Consider the following 16,746-nt stretch of genomic DNA (forward strand, 5'->3'; position numbering starts at 1 on the left):
ACCTAGTCTGGACAATAAGGGTGGAATGAGAGGAGGAGAATAATCAGGAGGTCACATTGCTTTTTGCTTCTTTTCCATTCCTCCATGAAAACTTTCCCACTCTTAGTCTATATTAAAGCATATTTCTCTCTCTGATTGGATTCACTGAACATATTACTCAACAGTGTGGTTTGCTTGCTTGCAACTCAGTGTGTTGTGTAAATCCAGCCATGGTTTATGACTTAGTATGATGGGTGAATCTAATTAATTATGGTTTATTCAAAAAAACACATGTATACAAGTTTCAGCTTAGTGCAATGTGCGAACAAGGTTCTCTGTCTTTCTTTGCCATCCCAAGTCTGAATACAAAACAATGTTTTCAAATTAAATGTAGCTAGGAATAACTCAGAATTAAAAAATCACTCAAAAATAGTCTTCTGGTGAAGTTTTTAAGCACCTCTAGAAAGATTCCCCATGCTTCAGCCCTTTCTGAGCCAATTTTGGTAATTAAGCAACAGTTCACTTTACACAAACATTACATTGACTTTGAAATTTGTGTTTAGAAACAAAAAGATTGATGCTTTTAATTCAAACAGTATTTTGGCAGAGCCACCCCCTCATTTTTAAGGCAATCTGTACCCTGTCTTATTATCTCACTCCTTCTTCACAAAGCAAAGTTAACAACTTATAAGCATACTTGATTTCCATGGTCCAGAATGAAAAATGTGAAGATACTCTTAATTGGAATATAAGTGCCTAATTTTGACTGGATTTAGTCTTTGAGTTTTATTATATGATAACAGTGGCAACAATACAAGAAAGTAGTTGTTTGGGATTATTATTATTATTGTTGTTATTATTATTATTATTATTATTATTGTTGTTGTTGTAACATAATATTCAGAGGGATTGGCAAAGAACAGCAACCTGCCTTCCTAAAACCTGGCATGGATCTGGCAAGCTTTCCCTTGGAAAAGAATTGTACAACATTTTTAATTTTATGGCATATTCATTTCTGACATTGGTAGTCATTAGCTCACTTCAATAACACTTTTTCTCCAACAAAAGCGTGCCATTCATTACAAAATATCTTTTTCCCCTGGGATTGATGTTCTGTTTTGGGGGAGGTAGGAAAACAACTAGTGGAAGTTACATCATGAAGATGTATTCTCCTTTCATTTCAAGTGGGACTATCTTTATAGGAGCAGCCGTAGTGGATTCCCCTCCCTGAGTCCGCTCTCTCCCCAAGAGATATTCCAGTTGGCATGTATGGATTCAGGCCATGGAGAATACCAAGAACGGCAATCTCTGGTAAATCAGTGTACCATTTTCCCTGTTTTGCATTGCTTTCAGAAAAGCATTTCAAGTGAAATTGTGCGTGTACTGTTGAAAAACCTTCTTGATTGCAAGCAGTGTTATATTGTCTAGACAAACTATTTTACTAATTTTACTAATCCTACTTTATTTCTCTGTCTAGATTTTAGGAAGCGTCGTATTCCCAGAAAATACCTTATCTTTGGCTATGAAACCTATTTCTTTTTTCCCAAGCATTCCTATAGAATATAATATTGAAGCTGGGCCTTCCCAAATATTTATCCAAAGTGCTAATGATTATAACCCTACAATGATAGTAAGCCTGGAAAGGGATCCTGGTAGCTATGTTTAGGTCTTTGTAGATCCTGTTGATGAAACTTCCAGCACACCCAACAATAACAATGTCTTGCTTTGCCATTCGTCACTAATAGAGAAGATTTCTGGTCGGCAAGAACTCATCCAATCCTGATAGAAAGAATAGACCCATTGTAGTAACATACATAACCATTACTATGGTTATCAGAATTAGTAACAATATTTTTTAAAAATATGGATTGGTTTATCCTCAGTTTAATCCAATATATCTTTAAAAACTGGACAGTGATATCGAGAGATTGATTGCTAAGGTTTTGTTCACCTCATAAATAATTCTTCAAGTTACTGCTCCAGAGGATACCTAGACGAAAATGTGAAGCATATTACAGAACTTTTTTGTGGTTGCTATTAAGGATTTTTCTCTGTCATTGAGGATTTCTAGAGATGCAGTGTGTTAATAGGGTTCAAGCTGTGGAGATGCATTTAATAATACTGAAAAGTCAGTGATTACTCTAACAGCTGAAGTTTTAGTGATGAGTAAGCATCGCTGGAGGTTTGACCGAATTATGCTGATGGTAAATACTTTGAGTTACGAACAGGTATATTTTGCAAAGATTTAGTAAAATAACTGTATTGTGTAAAATATATTCAACTATCATTGAACAAGCCCTATCCTCAAGGTGCTATCAGTGTTAGAAATGCAATTTTTGACTGAAAATTTGACCCTTTATGTTTGTTAAAGTTGTTAATTATGATTATCATTCTACTGATTGGTTTCTTCTCATTGCATATAATCATTTCATCAGGTGGGTTATTCAGTGATGAACAACAATATCCAGTGCTTTGGAACTTGTGTTCATTTTGTCTTCAATGCTGGTGTTCATGTTCGAAAACCAAATTGTTGAATCATATCACACAAATGTGAATTACATGCCTCTGACCCACAGTTGCAACCACCTGATTAGCTGGTGGCATTCATGTCTGCGTGTGTAAATGGTTTGTGTGTGTGTGTGTGTGTGTGCACATTTGTGCACCACCCTTACACTTGTTGAAATCCAATGCTATATAATTGTGCATTTATTTCCAGTCTTCTCTGTGTGCTTCTCAGAGTGTTGCACTATATCCATAAATTTTGTATTACACAAACACACATATACTTTATGCCTTCTTAGACTGTTCTGTGCTTGAAAAGAGAACATATAAACAATATTTTGCCAGACTTCTGTTTGGAGACTGATACACTATCCCTAATTCCCTTGACCCAACAACAATAAAAATCCGTTTTGATCACTGAGCATAGCAAAAGACAAACGGTGAAAGCATTACAGAAAAATATAAAAAAATAATATTGGGGATATTCCTGGGAAATCATCTTTTACTGATGATTAGATAGATGGATGGATGATGGATGGAGATACACACACACACACACACACACACACACACACACACATGAAATCACACTTATGAAGCAGGCTTTAAAAAACCAACCACTGAGTCCACAAGGCATTTGAGCCAGATTTAAATCAGAAAGGCACTTACATCTGTGAGAGGAAAATTTTAGTAGCCTTCTATATGTTTTAATATTAGTTTTGATTGCATTTGATAAAGCCAGGTTAGCTTCTTGTGACCTGTAGGGCAACGACAGGAAAAGTCAAATGCAAGACTAAGCAACTTGTTGATGGGAAGAGAACAGGAAGGTCTGGTAAAATTAGCACCAAGGACGTTACGAATCAGTTGCTAAACCTAGGAGTCATGTCTGAGGTTTGTGGTTTTAAAGGATAAAAAGGATTGCATCTGAGGGGGTCGGTACCATTTTGGTCAAGCTGTTTACCTGATGGCTCGATTAAAATGGTCACGACATTGCAATGTGAATCTAAGTAGGTACCTTGTATGCTATTGGTTGAATTTTACTTGCTTGTTGAACTAACATTTAATAAAGCTTTTAGAACTTTGAAGTGACTTGTTTTATGGTGTGTCTGCCTCCCGTGTTTAACGTGGTTTTTTCCCCTGACAGTTTTGGTGCATTGGCCGGTGCATCGCCCGCATTCTCCACCAAAAACTGTCAGGGGAAAAAACCCTTTGCATTCCCCATGACCCACACTAGTAATCACAAGGTGTCAAAATAAAAATCAGCCTAATTCAAAAGATTAGCGAAGCCAGAAATGGTCGACGCTTCAGCGGTTCGAGTCCAGCCTTCGCGTTAACAGGGTGAGCTCCTGTTTCCTCCCCAGTTCCTGTCAACCCAACAGTTCGAAAACTTACGTGAGTAGATAAATGGGGACTCTCACTCCGGTGGGAGGAAAAATGCTGGTGGCGCCTTGCAAAAAAGGAGTTGGGAGCAGTTGCCGGTAAGCGCGAAAAACCGCACCGCCCGAAAAGGGCGCGAAGCAACGGAAACCCCGCCTCCTGCGCTTGCCAGCTGGGCTCTGCCCTAGGAAGGAGGCTCTGGCAAACCACTTCCGAAAAACAGTTGCCTTGAAAACTGCAAGGACTCGTCCAAGCAGTCACTGCAGGGTCAGCAATGACTGAGCGCAGATAAAAAAAAAAAAAAAAGCATAATTACCATAGCACAGACAAACAGACTACCAAATTTCACAGCCAGGCACAGACGCTTGTGGTTACTTTAACAGTTCAGATGCTTGTGGTTACTTTATTATTTTTTTCAATTCCCTTTTTTTCAATCATTTCTCCCAACAATCGCTTCGTCCACACATACACAAACTTTAAAAAGGGAACGTTTAACTCCTTCAGTGTTTTGTTTCTCTTGTCTCTTAAAGCCCTCTCACTCACCAGCAATCACAAAACCAACACATCCAAAAGAGGGACAGGCTCCACATTCACACATTGTCAGACACACTCTCTTTCACTGAATCTGTGGAGGCACGAGAGGTCCATCAAATGCCCTTGCGTTCCAGACACCCTGGTCATTGACCACTGGTCTTGCAGGATGCTGGGTGCGGCTGCAATTGATTTCTCGCTCAGCCCTGGTCCACAGAGGGGATATAAAAGGGAACTAACACACACCTTTCTTTTTTATTCTCCTTGTTGCTGCACAACCCCGGTTTTAGTTTTAGTGGAAACTAGCCCTTGTCAACAAGACAATCCTTATCTACGGAAAAGAGCTGGTCCATTTGTGAAAGCCCGCAATGGCAAGGGAAACCACACCTCGGCAAAGCAGCCGACCCTTATCTACGAGAAAGGTGGGGGAATCCTTAAAGGGCAAAATATAAACTGAAAGCTGTAAGGCTATGCCCCAATGTGAGATACAAAAGAGCAGCGAGACAAACAGCATAACAGACAAACATAAAACAGCAACAACTTTAAATACCCACAACAAATTCAATACAAACATGGACAAAATAAATGAGCAACCCAATGATGAGAAATCTCATAACAAAACCCAAACCTCCCCATCAAGTAGAAAACGGAAACCAAAGTAATGAAAAAATAGTCGTCAAAATAAAGCTATAAATCACTGAAATGAAAGGATAGGTAAAGAAACTTCAGGGAGCGACCCTGACCACAACTCAACTTCAATGCTGACTCGACAAGTTCCCAGCCACAATACCTGGACTGTTTCGCTCTCGAGCGCAACATAGCCGGAATACTTCAAGTCCATAGCTGGACTACTTCTTACATAATACAATACATATCAGAAATTTCAAAGAAACCAAAAAAATCCCCAATGGGACTTCCCAGAAAAAGAGTACCTTCTTACCTTAGAACTTTGAAGCAACGGTGTGGGTAATACCTAGAAGGAGCAGCTGAGAGCAAATGTTCAGCATGTCCCTTCCCGGCCAATGCACCAAAACTGTCAGGGGAAAAAACCACGTTAAACACGGGAGGCAGACACACCATAAAACAAGTCACTTCAAAGTTCTAAAAGCTTTATTAAATGTTAGTTCAACAAGCAAGTAAAATTCAACCAATAGCATACAAGGTACCTACTTAGATTCACATTGCAATGTCGTGACCATTTTAATCGAGCCATCAGGTAAACAGCTTGACCAAAATGGTACCGACCCCCTCAGATGCAATCCTTTTTATCCTTTAAAACCACAAACCTCAGACATGACTCCTAGGTTTAGCAACTGATTCGTAACGTCCTTGGTGCTAATTTTACCAGACCTTCCTGTTCTCTTCCCATCAACAAGTTGCTTAGTCTTGCATTTGACTTTTCCTGTCATTGCCCTACAAGTCACAAGAAGCTAACCTGGCTTTATCAAATGCAATCAAAACTAATATTAAAACATATAGAAGGCTACTAAAAGTTTCCTCTCACACATCTAATCCTGAAACTGAGCTTGATTTTTATTCATTTTAATCCAAACGTGATGTCTGAATGCAAGAAAATATACACTGAAAGAGCAAGTGGTCTGAATTTCCCTGATCCATGAGGCTGAAACCAGCATATTTGTTTAGCACTAAAGCTATAGTTACTGTTTGTAATCATGCTAAACACATCCAGCATGCTTAAGAGGGGCAATTCATTCTCTCTTGCCAACAGAAAGCATTCACTATGCTTCATCTGAACCCTGTTCTCAAGCCATTCCTACCACGTGGGTAAAGACGACACTGGCAGAAAATGGCAAGCAGTATAACCAAATGAAATCCCATGAGTTTGGCTGTGTGTTTATTTCCAGGAGCCAGAAATTAGAGAGTTTAAAAGAGTGCAGCCCTCTAACTGTGGCAGTTATCTCCCGGTGGATACTCAGGAACGAGCTGTATCTGGGAGGGCTTCTTCCATGCCACGCCTGACTATGGATCCCCAGGTAAAACCAGGTGAAACGATGACTAACAATAGGAATATAACATTACAGGAGATACATGATCCTTTCCTACAGGAGGTTGTTGCTTCGCTTTAATAGTGAAACAGGCTGAAATTTATCACTGATACCAATTCAGCTGGCTCAGTGTAGGACATTCCTTTAATTCTAGTATTACAGAATCTGAACACAGTGCCCCAGTGAGACAAGGAAGACTCCAGCCCTCAGTTTTACAGATGGAAGTTGGAACATCTGTCCTGTGCTTCAAGAATGCAAATCATTGTAATTAAGTCTAAGTTGCCCAGTTGCCACCTTAATGGGTCCATAAGCCTTCTTCCAAGACTGTGGAGACCCTGAACAGCAGAGATTTGAGGAAGCCATCTTCCTGTTCTACTTCAACCAAAACTATTGCTGATTGTAGCAAGAATCCCAACCATTTGAAATAAACCTCCTATCACTTGGAAGTATTTTTCCTTTTAACTTTAGCCACCTTCACTTTCAAGCCTTTTCTCATTGTCCTAATATTCTTGTCTACATGCCTGCTGCCAAGCATTTTGTCCTGGTCAGTCTTGGCCATAATCCATTTATTTGTCTGTTGATCAGATTTTTTCTGTTTGTCTGTCTTGTAATCAGTTTTGATTAACAGAGAGATAAAGTACCTTCTCAGGTTTGTAATCATAATCTGTACAATTTTTCAGCAATTAAGATTTCAGTATCAGATTCTCCCACTCTGAAAGAACTTGGATTGGATCATCCCCCCATTGCTCGCATAAGGAAATTGAATAGGAAACAATGACCTCCTCCATACAATCTCCATGTTCTGGCCCAAGGATGGCCTACATACCGTTGTCCTCACAACAGAGCCTCCCTCCTATTACCCACCCACTGCTGAGGCAAGCTGATGCCAGTACAAAATGATCCAGCCCAGAAGTAGTGTTTTCTTGGGGGAAAAAGGAGAAGTCCTCCCATGCAAACAATGTAAATCTCATGGAGGAGGAAGGGAAGGGAAGTGCTGAGCTCCAGTTGGCCTGCTGCAGAACTTCGCCATTGACCTTTTGTCTCCATGACCATTACCTCTGTGACTGCCAAAAACATTGGACACTTCTGTCCTACAGTTTGTCCTTCTGGTTTCCTTTTTCTTTTGTGTGTGTGTCCTTTGATTTAGGAAACATCAGCCTCATGGAAGACCAAATGTGGGACTTCTATGAAATTATTCCCATTGGTAAGGTCTACACGGCCTTAACTGCACAGCAGCTGCACTTCCCCCACGCAGATCCACAGGAGTTGGGTGGCCAATAAATTTAAATAAATAAATAAATAAATAAATAAATAAATAAATAAATGCAACGATCTCAGCCTCCCTTGCCTTCCCTACCTCATTCTTTTCTGTTCTTGCCTGCTTGATTCCTTTCCCCACTGCTAAGCGTGGAGCCAAGCACAGATGCTTCCTCCTTTCTCCGCAGATTCCTGCTTACTGTGAAATAACTCCAAAGCCAGAGGCCTTGCCAAGTAGAATGGGGGGAAAGCAGGAAAGGAGGGTCACAAATTGCTGAACCCTGTGCTAGCAGATACCTCTAAAAAGTGTAACCTAACTTTAAATGCCTAAACTTTTAAAACAAGCCATAGAACAATGCAGCTTCTACCTACTCTTTTTCTGAGAACTGCTTTATGCCTTCATGTGAGCAAAGTAGCCTTGTTGCTGGACAGGGTAAAAGTTACACTATGGGGGCAGCATTTTTCATATCCTATCTTAAAGACTCTGGATGAGCCCAAAGTCTTATAGCTTTTGCAGGTTTATTAGATTGATATTAGTTTGTCAGTCTGATATTGATATCTGTGCCAACATCACATGACAGTTCAGTTTTTCTCTTCTAGTGCTCCTTGTATAATACTTTCCAGTTGTATAAAATCAGATGTTCCCCTGCCTTGAAATTTCACTGCTTTGACATACATGGGTTTTTTTTTTGTGAAGTATTGCTTTGGAAAAGGCAGAGCAGTGGAAAGGAAAGGAAATCTTGAGATCAAGAAACATAAAGACAAGAATAAGCAGAAAAAGGGACAGGAAGCAGGCTGAGAATGGATGCCATGAAATAGCAAGTTAGATGAGTAAGTAAATTAATATTAAACAAAGTTGTTTTATTTTCATTTAGTACAACAAAGGCCTGGTACCATAGTGATAAATCTATAGCGGAATTGTACCAGTCGAGTCTACAAGAGTGGAGCCATATAAATAAAGCATCCTCCATATAAAAGAAATGCCTAGCACCTAGAACTCAGATGTTAGAAAGAAGGCTAAAGTAAAATTCTTTTCCCTGATATGCAACTTTTCTGTGTATAGGCAATGCTTGTGTATGGGAAATAATTTGGCCATGTGAATTCTAAGCTATACATTGAATTAATTGAAATTATGGATTATTACTTTGAATTAATATAACCCAGATACAGGGTAAATAATTCATAGAAAAATAGATCATACAAAGGGAGTCCTCTGAAGTTTGGATGACTTTAAGTATAATGCCCAATAGCAACTTTGGATAATGGGCATTCTGTTCTGCTGCAATAATTGCAGTAGAACTCTTTTTGTCCTTGCTTTTCTAGCTCTTCTTCTCTTTCTTTTGAAGCTTAACAATTTAATATTAACTATCCCTCCTTTCATTCAGTAGACTTACTGCAGTTCAGGCTTTGTTCCAAGACTTAATTTTAGCTGGCAAACCTAGTCCTAGGTACATTAGAGAAAACTATTGTCCTATATGAGTACAAATGTCCTTAAGAAGGCATAGTCTTTGTTTGTCTGAAGTATTTCCCCTTTTAAAACTGATTACTTTTTTTTTTTTAATGAAGATTCCATGTCTTATTTTAGTGTTAATAGGAAAGAGAGGAAAGAGAGCCAATATGGTGTAGTGGTTAAGGTATTGTAGATTGTAGTCTACCCTCAGCCACTGAAGCTCATGGGATGACTTTGATCCAGTTACTGTCTCTTAATCCAACCTACCCCAAGGGTTGTGGTTGTGAGGAACATAGGGGAGGAGTGTGCCACCTTGAGATCCTAAATATAAGTTAATCAATCAATCAGTTAGCAAGCACCAAATACTTTACTGACTAAGTTAGCCCACATTACAGACCTGCTAGTATTGAAAGAAATTATTAAGCTTTGCTCTGCCATTACTGACCTCTCTCAGTGGGAGAGACTGAACAGTACATTTCAGAGCACACTTAAAATTAATTTCCAGAACCCACTAGAGTGCATTTTGCAATCACTTGAAATACGTAGTTTGTCTTATATCCATTCAGTTCAGTTCAGATGGACAGATTCTCTCTTTCAGACTAACACCAAAAATCCTGTGCTGATTTAATACCTGACCTAACAATCTCTCTCATTTCAAGCAAATTGAAAATTACATAGGCCAAGCTGTCCAGCCAGAATTCTCAATCCTTGCTGTTTAGACATTAGATCTGGGATGAGAAGATTTGCGTAACTAGGCAACGAAGTAGGAGACACTAAGAGCATGACTAACATGGGTTCAGATCTGCTTGCAAAGTGAATTGAGTTCCCCTAAGAGTTGGTGATGATTGCATCCTGGCTTACTCCTGTTGCAGTTGCAAGGTTTGGGGCAAACAAGGAACTTCCATTGCTGCAGAAGCAGGTGCACTTTACTCCACTGTGTCGACTGGGAGAATCTAGATAAATATTAGAACGGATATCTCCCCAGCCCAAGCTCTTGGTCTCTGGTGGGATGGCTGGGCAGAATTGGAAAAATGGACCCCAGTACAAAACTGCCATACCAAGAGGCATGCCACCTTGATGTGCAGGCCAAATGCTTCCATTATACCATCTTCTTTGTTTTTGAAAAGGAAGTAGATTGGCCATTTGGCACAAAACTCAGAGGATGGGATGATACATTCAGTTTCTGTCCAGTAGATGAACACTGATAGGCTGAAACCTTTGTGTGCTCTTTGGCCAAGGAAGACAAGTTTTGATTGACTTTTGGTGCTCTGTGAGCACTACAGGTTGACAAGAAGTAAATATGCCCACTCCCATAACATCCTGATCCGTTAAATAGCGCAGACTGTTCAACCATGCCTCATTTCAATTCAAATCTTCAGTTCAGAAGATTTGGGCAGTGCAATGCCTGGTCATGTGGAAGGGCTCATTATCTGTCCATAAAACTGGGGTTTGTCCTGCTTCTACTTACTTCATTACTCACACGAGTACAAAGATGCATATGGAGCGTAGGGCATAGGGCAAGGCAAAATAGGTAGGTTTATATTAGCCAAAACAAATAATAACAATGTTGCTATCTGCCCCCAGATTGGGGGTGAATTTCCTCCAGACCCCTCTGTTACTAAAATTTCTTTATACTACCCAAACTAGATAATTCCCTGTGAGATTAAGCATGCTTACTGGCAAATTCGCCTGCTGAAATCAGCAGGCATTTGCCAACCTCTAAACTTTCTTCCATCCTGGTATGCATTTCCAGGTAGTTACAGATCCTGGCTCCATGAGACGCTCATTTTCTACAATCCGAGACAAACGGACAAATTCCTCCTGGCTAGATGAGTTCTCAATGGAAAGGAGCAGTGAAAATACCTACAAGTCTCGTCGTCGCAGTTACCATTCTGCGCTGCACCTGTCTTCGCGCCGCCTCAACACGGACTCAGGTAACTGAGGATGGGGTGGGATGGGATGGGACTTTTTAAAATACAGTATATCTTAAGTCTGACGTGAGGTTGACTCTTCCAAAGCCACAGAATCATTACCTTTCTCCAACAAAGTCCAAAAAAGTTAGAAAATACTAGGGCTGTGCACAGATCTAGATATGAACCCACCACATCTTTCCTAGGATCACAAGTCAATTGCAAAGCATTGCTGCACATGCCCAGGAGAAGATGCAGCTGCTTTAAGGAGTTTCCATCACTTATTACATGCACAGCCACACACACTCTGAATCATACTTTGCCTTTTGAGTCTGAATCTCTGCACAGCCTTGGAAAATACAGCTTATATGGATAGCTTTTCAAATAGGATCTATTTAAAATCATCATCTTCTCTTGTTCAGCTGTTAAATGAAGTAATTTAAGTCTACTACTTAAAATATATTAGTCATCTTACAAATAACATTGCTTTTCCACTGATAATGGACCCTTATTCATCTAAAAGCTAATTTCTTCAAGTCCCATTTAAATTGGTAGGACTTATTTGAACAGAGCCACAGAGGTCATGTAGAAGAGCCATTAACAGAAATTCAGGATATTTGATTTATAAAAATAACTTTGGGATTTAGGTTTTATTCTTTCTGGGTCTGTAGCTAAACTGATCGTTGTATGCAAAAATTTTAAACTAAAATCTGAATCAGAATATTCTCAGAATGCATATTATTCCTTTCTGGTCAGAATCTCAGAGTAAATATGAAATTTTTAAAAAAGTAAATACATTTGCAGCATTTCTAGAGGATTATACTTGAAATGCTGATTTCTCCAGCTGATTTTCCTCTACAGTGAATGTCCAAGTTCCATGATGAGGTTAAAAAGCAGGTTTTTAGAAGGAAAGGAGCTTTTGTTTTCGGTGTTTCTATACAATATTTTAATATTATATTTTAGATATTTAGGCCCACAAGAAAGAAAGCATGGCAATAAACTCTATCACTTGGCATGAGTTTATTTTCCATAGTATTTTTTTGTAAAAACTACCCTGGTTAATTAAGATATGAAAGGTAAGATAATGTTTTCCGGAATGATTTCTATTGTGTCAGAATTTCTCAGCTTTGAAATATCACTAATAAATGGAATTTTTTCATCCATATTAACAATGAGTAGTTTCTAACAAAAATGTTAGTCACTCTATAGCAGCCACATGTCTCTCAGATAGCTTTTTATATTTTGCCTTTTTATTTATTCATATAGCCCCATCAGTGTTCTTAGCTATTTATGACTCATATAAGAACAAGAATGCAGGAAGTAACCTTAAGCTGAGACAACCCACTGGTCCATCTTACTCAGTGCTTAAATTGGGAGGGGAAGGGGGGTACTTCCCCAGTCTAATTTTGAAATGTCAAGGATAGTACTGGGGTTCTTTTGTATGCAAAGCTTTGCAGGAGCTTTCAAAATAAGTTCCAACTGGAGAAATGGGCAACAAACCTGCATGAATGGGACAGAGATGCAGTTATATGCATCTGGCTTTCATTAGGGTTCAGGACCAGGACTAGATGGTTAAATCACAAGTATTCAGAAGTGCATTGTGAAAAGGGTAAAGTTCTAGATAATAATTTTACAATGCCATTCCCTGCCTTGTTCATGGATCCAGTTGGCACAATCATCACGTTGTAGTTCTCCCCTGTTTTCCCAGAGTTTGTCTTCTCCTTTCCTTGTACCTCAGAAAATATGTTAAGGAGCCAAAGAATAGAATTAACAGTGCAGTCTCTACAGGCGTGGATGGACAAATGCACTAGTGATCTACTGTGAGAGAAGCTGTGTCTCAGGAAGGTGAATAATTTGGGGGGGGGGGAGGTACCCCTGTTTCCATTTTAGGTGCTGCTATTGTGCTTGCTTTCTGTGGTTTACCTCCTCTTGCTTGTTTTTCAAAACTGTTCATTATAAAAATGTACTTTGGGTCACCTGAAGTCTGCAAACCTCTCAGTAAGCCTTTAATTAAATTCTTCTTGATCCTTTCTGTTTCTTTTCAGTTAGCATGTTACTTAATTCCAGTAGTGGAATTAAGTGCACTAATGCAATTCTAGTACTGGAATGTGAGTGCAACTTGAAAAGCAAAGAATAACTCTGATCAGTTGGCTTTGGGTATTGTCATTCATTGATCACCTGGCACTCCGTGCACTGCGTTATTTTGGGGAGGGAGTGGGTGAGCTCACCCCCCCCCCTTTATTTGTAGAGACTTCAGGGTACATTTAACAATGCAATAATCAAAGATGCTGGCTGGTCCACTAAGTTTGGGCAGTGGTGGGGTTTTCATTGTGTGTTTTCTCTTGCGTCCTGTTGATACAGTCAATTTGTGGTGCATTTTGCTTGCAGCTATGATTGAACTTTTCTTCTGATTTGTTTGCTGAAGTTTTTTATTATGTGCAATTTTGCTGAGCAAGAAGGTATACATGACATGAGAAATTTTACTAAAGAAAGGTAATAAATAATACATGTAATAGAAATGTAATTTCATGATGGGCATACATGCTGGCAGCCAGGCAGGGATGGATTTTGTGTTTCTCAAGTGGGCCCTCTCCAGGACAGGACAGCACAGGACAGCACAGGACAGCTCCTCTCCTCTCCTCTCCTCTCCTCTCCTCTCCTCTCCTCTCCTCTCCTCTCCTCTCCTCTCCTCTCCTCTCCTCTCCTCTCCTCTCCTCTCCTCTCCTCTCCTCTCCTCTCCTTCTTTTCCTATTGCTCATTCTACCAGTAGTGGAGAAAGTCCATGTTCCACTACCTGCAAAATTAGATTTAGACATAGACAACACAGATAATACAGCACTGTCTGCCAGAATGTCCTTCTACCCTGGGAGAGGCAATTGACTGAAAAGGCGGCAAGATCAAAAACACAGAGCCAGCCTCTCCCTCTCTCTTTCTCAGCCCTCCTATACAGGTCTTTTTTTTTTTTTATTCCAGTCTAACAAAATATTTAGCAAGTTGTTTGAAAAGTATCACCATAAATCAGATTCCTTCACTTGTAGATATATGAAGCGTTTCTCGTTAGAAACAAGTTTCATTAGTATAGTTTCTAAGCAACTTTATTATTTTATGGGCTTTGATATCTTTTCATATCCTTAGTTTTAGGGTATCTTTAGTGAACAGACTGTTTTTCAGTTCATGCATTTTCTTGAAATCATGAAGTAAATTCATGAAGTAATCAGCTTATAGCATGCTGTTCTAAAAGTCAACTGATTGTAATGTTTTCCACAGTAGTTCTTGGCTTACTTTGACACAATGAGGATTGTCCATCTTGGTTTTGTTTTTCAAATTATAGTGGGCAGAGAAAAGTGTCTGGTCTGTTTTAATTAGATCCAGGAAAACCGAACCTGGCCTGGTTCTTGGACAGACATGAACAACCAAGAGATGCTTGGTATCTGACATTTTGGAGCTAGCTGAGAATCATAATGGGAGGGATAATAATGCAAAATGAGTAGACCAGATTTTTGTTTGCTTGCTTGCCTGCTGTCTTGAAGTTCTGAGGAGAAGTTTGGTATTTTTTCTTGCTTTATAACTGATATTAAGCCTGATGCTATATTTATGTCATGTTTCCCACCTTGAAATGGCAGGAAACCTGGCCTCCAATTTCTGGCAATATGGTCCAAAATGGCTCCAGGGGGCACAAAAAAGGGAGCTTGAGAACTACCTGCAACCCTGAGGTTTCAAGTTGCCTACCATGTCCTAGGGGTTGTAGTGAGTTGAGTGTTTAATGTCTTAATAACATTTTAATCTTTTAATAGAAAGAATCCAGTTTAACAATGACAGAACATAATATTTATGAATCCTTAATATAAACTGAATACATTGGACATCTGTAGGCTAAAATGCCCATTTTAAGCACACAACTTTTTAACACTGGTTGATGGAGTCAGAGGAAATTTGGCACTTAATCTGAATATCTCCCTGAACTAGCTAATACCTATTTTTTACTTTTTTGAGGGGTGGGGGGATGCCTGACTGACCACTAAATAGACCAGAATACTTTTGTACAGTTGACTGCCTGCAACATTTGCTTAACACATGTTGCTTTATATTACTGACAGTTTTTTTTTCAATTTATTCCTATTATCCCTCCCAATTTAGTTCCTTCTCTGTACTACAGTTAGGTATCCAGCTGACTTTCTCTTCACTCTCCTTGTTTTGTGTATGTGTATTTGGTTTTTATTTCCTCTGTGTGGATACTGTACTTCAGATTTGTCACTAATGAACAACATCCTGCTATTTTCAGACAAATCCTTTTGAATTCTGATTCCAGTTTCAATAGTTTGGAGAAAATTAGATTAATTACAGATTTTTGGCAAACAAACCTGATTCTTTTGTCCAAACTGTTAATGATTTTATTTTAAAATGCATAATCGAGACTTCCTGCTACAGAATTTTCTCTTACTTCCAAATACTATTTACATAATCTATTTTATAAGTATCTAGTCTATAGAATGTAGACATTCTACAAAAGCTATACTAATGTCTTTCCTGAAATCAATCCACATAAAAGAGAGTTTGCCAAGCACTTTATCAAATAGCGATTGAATGATTCATCTGCCTTTCATTTAATATATTTTATCATATCTCACTTATGTATGCTTGTTCTAATTATTTGGAATCCTTTCACAGAGAAAAAATCAGGGCCATCAGTGAAAAGCTATTCCATCTTTTCCTTCTTAATAGAATGTTTGTAGAAAGCAAAAGACAGAAGCAGTGGGACAGCATATGAGTACTGCAAGAAAACATTATATGGATGCATATACCCTGTCATAAAATTTTATGAATGAGGCAGAGCTATTGCATGAAAAACTTTGGGTGGAAACATTCTTAGTCAAGATTAACACTGTATGGCTTTCCTGATTCCTCACTTCTCTTTTTTAAAGAAAGAAAACATTTCCTTCTTTATTTCCTATAGTCACATTAACAATAACGTTTTTTGGTTAATGTAATCATTTATGTTCTTCTGTTTCCCATCCCGCTCTGATCTGGGCTTCCCCCCTGCCCTTCCACATGCTACGATGCTGCCATTCAAACTGAGCATCATTTCTATTAACTTCTGTGCTAAGTTGTTTGCTTGCAGTAATATGGCATTGGCCACTTTTGTGCCAGTGGTATATTTTTTAGCACCTACACCTTGTTCTGATAAAAACTATGACATAAATCAATGTATACTAAAAACTTTAAACCTTTAAATCTTGGTTTGAAAAACATTTAAAGCTGGTTTATCTTCAGCTGGCAGAAGAAATTTGGCTCCTTTCCTTTCCTTTCCTTTCCTTTCCTTTCCTTTCCTTTCCTTTCCTTTCCTTTCCTTTCCTTTCCTTTCCTTTCCTTTCCTTTCCTTTCCTTTCCTTTCCTCTTTCTGTACTGAACAATTCCTGCCTTGTTGTATAAAGATGGGACTTAGTTTATTGCGGTTGATTTGGTGCCTTGTGATGAGATCATCTGATCAGGGTGAGACAATTCCTTTCAACAATAAAGGGATTTTTTTTTTCTGAATAAACCATCTGTGAAGTAAATTAAATTAAGTAATCAAAACAAGGTGACCTCAACTAGATGCTTTCAAAATATTAGCTTTAAGGACATGCAGTTTTAATTCTATAAATCCTGCTTTTATAATCGGTGAATTCAGCTTTTACATTAAATTGGACAGATTTTTCTACAAATGGGGTAGGAACAGTAAGAAAAAACTGGCAAT

The 16,746-nt window shown here is 38.8% G+C and overlaps 1 protein-coding gene across 1 annotated transcript in view; it reads left to right on the forward strand.

Annotated features, from left to right (window-relative positions):
* The window catches only part of CACNA1E (calcium voltage-gated channel subunit alpha1 E), a 281,325-nt gene that overhangs the window by 253,712 nt on the left and 10,867 nt on the right, over window positions 1–16,746 (forward strand). The window contains exons 43-45 of the mRNA XM_088153792.1: window positions 1,182–1,290; window positions 6,255–6,383; window positions 10,856–11,036. Coding sequence (XP_088009918.1) covers window positions 1,182–1,290; window positions 6,255–6,383; window positions 10,856–11,036 — 419 coding nt within the window. The remainder of the gene's footprint in view (window positions 1–1,181; window positions 1,291–6,254; window positions 6,384–10,855; window positions 11,037–16,746) is intronic.

The sequence above is a fragment of the Python bivittatus genome, unplaced genomic scaffold, assembly GCF_059951505.1.
Source record: "Python bivittatus isolate LINGU-HERP-01145 unplaced genomic scaffold, Pbiv_v1 ctg000700_np1212, whole genome shotgun sequence".
In the NCBI taxonomy this organism is placed as follows: Eukaryota; Metazoa; Chordata; class Lepidosauria; order Squamata; family Pythonidae; genus Python; species Python bivittatus.